The 4,044-nt window shown below is 39.6% G+C and overlaps 1 protein-coding gene across 1 annotated transcript; it reads left to right on the plus strand.

Annotated features, from left to right (window-relative positions):
* Positions 1–236: 236 nt before the first annotated feature.
* On the plus strand, positions 237–2,769 carry LOC5576612 (cytochrome b5). The gene is made up of 2 exons (XM_001662712.2): positions 237–686; positions 2,535–2,769. Exons 1-2 carry the CDS (start codon positions 438–440, stop codon positions 2,643–2,645), a joined length of 360 nt encoding a protein of 119 aa, XP_001662762.1. The 5' UTR covers positions 237–437; the 3' UTR covers positions 2,646–2,769.
* The last annotated feature ends 1,275 nt before the right edge of the window (positions 2,770–4,044 follow it).

A 4,044-nucleotide genomic window follows, 5' to 3' on the forward strand; every position in this document is an offset into this window, starting at 1 on the left:
GATTTGTGACGTCATCGTAAATTAGTTCATGGAGTTTCGAGGTTATGTCAGGCGTGCAACGATTTATAAACAAACACTCTCAAACATATCTACACAAAATTTCAATCAATTTTGCCCAACCGATCGAAAGCTTCAGCAAATTGAGTATGTGCGGATTTTAAACGGTACACGCTTTATACAAGATAATCTCAGATTATCAGAACAAATCACAGTACAATTTCCTCCTTGTTCAATAGCACGTAGCTACTTGTCTAGCCATCAGCAATCGTATCACATATGTGACGATACGGTGAGCCATCCTCCTACACCCTATAGATAGTGGAGCATATGCACTTTGATGTACTAATCTTCCTAGTATATCGCTATATAAGCATTTGATACTAACTAGAGTGAAGTACAGTCCATCGCAGCACTCTCAAGTACCCAGAACTGAACAAATGACCGCCACCAAAGAGTTTACCCGCCAGGAAGTGGCGCTTCGAGACGGCAAGAACGGTAGTCCAATATGGATCATCATTCGCGACGTAGTGTACGATGTGACCAGCTACGTGGACGAACATCCGGGAGGGCCAGAACTGGTCACCGATTTCGCCGGCCGGGACGGAACGAAGGATTTCGATGACTTTGGCCATTCCAGTACGGCGATGGAGATGCTGAAGCAGTACAAAGTCGGCGAGTTGAATTATGTGAGTAAAAAACTACTTGGGCACTTCGATGATTCACTTTGGCATAGGGGGTCTTTCCCGACCGAATTGCCGAAGTGAATCAAATGGGCAGGAATAGGATCCGACCTCCTGTATATTGGGTTTTGAGCCAAAGACTAAATAACGACCTGTATATGTCGTTTGCAGTTGCCCAAAGTGTTATGGCACATGCAGTAATAGACCAAAATTTAGAAGGCTGTGAACAGTGTACCACAATTTGCCAAACTTGGGTATCGAGTGTAGTATCAAAGGACAAATGTAGTACTAGAAGTAGTTCCCATTCTGTACCCGGCTACTATGTCTTTATTTTCTCTTTGGTCATAGTTAGGGACAATGGAAATTCGCGGCAAAATTCTTAAAATTTCGCGGGTGACCAATGCGATAAAACCCAAATTTCGCGGTTTTGTCGCGGTACCTTTGTTTTGACCATATTTTATATAAGAATGCATGTTTACAGTAAAAATCTCCTTCATACAGTCGACTCGATATTCAAAGGACCATCGACTTATAGAAATATCGATTTATAGGATATACCGACACACAAAATTCTTAAATATGAAGAACAAATTTCTGTACTTGTAATACTGTTATGATTTCTTGCGTAAGTAAACAATTTTATTTTGTTGCTTGTATTTAAAAAAAATTGAAAGCTTTTTTAACAGAGCTCTTAAAATCATGTTATTGTTATTGCCAATGAATATTTTTTCCATGTTCTTCAACTTTCATTACAACTTGTAACTTGTTCACCCTTAAATTCACCTCCAAAAAAGTTTTAAACCATGTTTCAAAAGATTTCTTTTAAATAGATATCGAGTTATTGAGTGAAATTTACTTCGCACGTTACATCGACTTATGGACATATCGAGTTATGGAAATATCAACCCAAAGAGAGCACGGTTTATGGAAATTTGAACGGATCGAAAAATCCATCGATTTATAGAGAATATTGAGTTGTCGACTGTATGTTTGAATTTCACAAGAAAGTATACAAATTGTGAAGATATGTTTAATATTCTATTATCAATGTTGATTTTGAAACAAAACAATCAAGCCAGAAAAACGTCCAACTTGAAACCAAACGATTATAATATTTGTTATGGACTAAAACATGTATTAACCATTGTCATAAGTAATATTTTAAATGTACAGTAATTGTCATAGAAATTCTAAATAAAATATCGCGGCATTTCGCGGTATTCTCTAATTTCGCGGCGAAGGCCAAATTTCGCGGATTTCGCGGCTTCCGCGAAATTGCGAATTTCCATTGACCCTAGTCATAGTAGTCGCATTCAGAATGGGTACCACTTCTAGTACTACATTCGGTCCCCTGGAACTACATGTTTGGCAAATCGTAGCGCACTTTTCATGGAATTCTATATTTTTCTCTATTACCTCACATGCCATCAAACTTTGGTCAGCTGCAAGGGAAATTAAGGTCTTTATTTCATCTTCGGCCCGAATACTAGGCACCGTCCACAAATTACGTAACGCTCTAGGGGGAGGAGAAGTACGCTCAAACGTTACAGATCATACAAAAATTTAAAATTTTCCATACAAAAAGCGTTACGAAGGGGGGAGTTTCAATTTTAGCGTTACGTAATAGGTGGACGCCGCCCTATGTCTGTATTTCACTTTATTCTTTCCTTTGAGCGAAAGAGGTTGTGGAAGAGATGAATGCACGCATGGAGCACTCTTCGGTCGTTGATATCTATCAGTTGAAGTAGGCGGCGTGACCGCGCACGTAGTTGAGATAATCGGGTTCCCGTGATTAGTGATTGCGGACAGAACTTTGATAGATAATAATTGCATTGTATTTCTTTTCCATTACAGTGTGATCGAGCTAAATTTCAAAAGCAAGGATCGAATTGGTCACCGGATGGAGCTTGTGTTCTGCCGGACAAGAAACGCAGCAAGAAGCGGAAGTTTATTTTCTGTGGATAAATTGACTAAGATATAGCCGATGGAACGTTACAGATTGATAATTATTCGTTTAAGAAACTAAGCTACTTTATTTATTCTATTTAAGTAATTTCTTGTTATGATAGCTCAAATATACATTACGTTTTAAAAAAAATGTGTCTCTTTTAACAACATTTTTAAAGATCATTAGCCTGAATAAGGGGAAGTTGGCGGGCTCTGGCCATCTCCAAACTTGGTCCTAGCCCTTCCTAGAAATTTTCGAAAGAAAAGGAGAAATTAGTTGGATTATTTCAAGTGAGATATATGCTTTAAAAATTCCTGAATATTTGTTATTTAACAGGCATAGCAATAGGAAATTTTAAACGTTTTATTGCGATTTTTTTCGCCACTTAGACTTTAGTGATCTGAATTTCGTCTTTCTCAGATTTTGCCTTCAATTTCGCTGCCCCTTTTCGATCACCGCCGCCCATGCAATTACCCTGATGTTCATGACAGTTTTCTTCGGCCGGCTCAGTGTTTACCATTTTCTCTTTGTTCTCGATTCACCAGCTGATCCTGTTTACACTTGGTTTACACAACAAAACCAGCTGGCCTTCCGATGTTTACAGTCATCGTCATTGTTCTCATGCTTCAGCTGGTCATGTTTTCGTGTCAAAACTAGCTGGTACACGCAGCGAACTGGACTATCGAATTTCATACGTTTTGCCTTATGAAAGGTGGAACGATTATTGCAATACGAACGCTTTATGTATCGTTTCAGCTCACTCCACATCAAGGCGTCGATAGGCGCGGGGTGTACGCACGAGCCTAACGATCGCAAGGTTCTTGGTTCGATTCCAGGTTGCCGCGTAAACTATTTTTGTTTTCAAATTTCGGTTTCATAAGGCAAATTTATGAATTTCAATCCGATTTCTTGTGGCGAATTTTCATAAGGGGTTCCTATGTTTATCGATAGTCCATTTGCCTGAGTGTAGTGATTGAAATCAAGGATGACAGGTGTATGGTGTTTGGAAATGTACCAAGTACCATCAGTACATTATTGGCGGCTTCTAAATTTCGTCATGAAAGTCTAATCATTCGTGAAAATTACAATAGGCCTTTTCATGTGACAGATCCGTCTATGCATTTGTTTACATCGGTGGAGGACCGGTGCTAACACAGGCCTGTCATTTTCATAGAAGAACTGTCAAAGTGCTTCCCGATCAGCTGATTTGAGACGTCATGTGAATAGGCCTATCCACTTATCCGCGAGCGGGAATGGCGTCTTGTGGGTGCTGCTTGATGGCGGGTGGGATTCAAAATTTGACGTTTCTTGGAGGTCGTCAAAGCAACTGCACCTACCAGAGACAGCAGTTTTACCATCCAGAGGAGAAGGATAAGAAGAAGAAGAAGCACCTGCCGCAGAGAATTTTTATGGCTG

This window comes from Aedes aegypti, chromosome 2, assembly GCF_002204515.2.
Source record: "Aedes aegypti strain LVP_AGWG chromosome 2, AaegL5.0 Primary Assembly, whole genome shotgun sequence".
Lineage (NCBI taxonomy): Eukaryota > Metazoa > Arthropoda > Insecta > Diptera > Culicidae > Aedes > Aedes aegypti.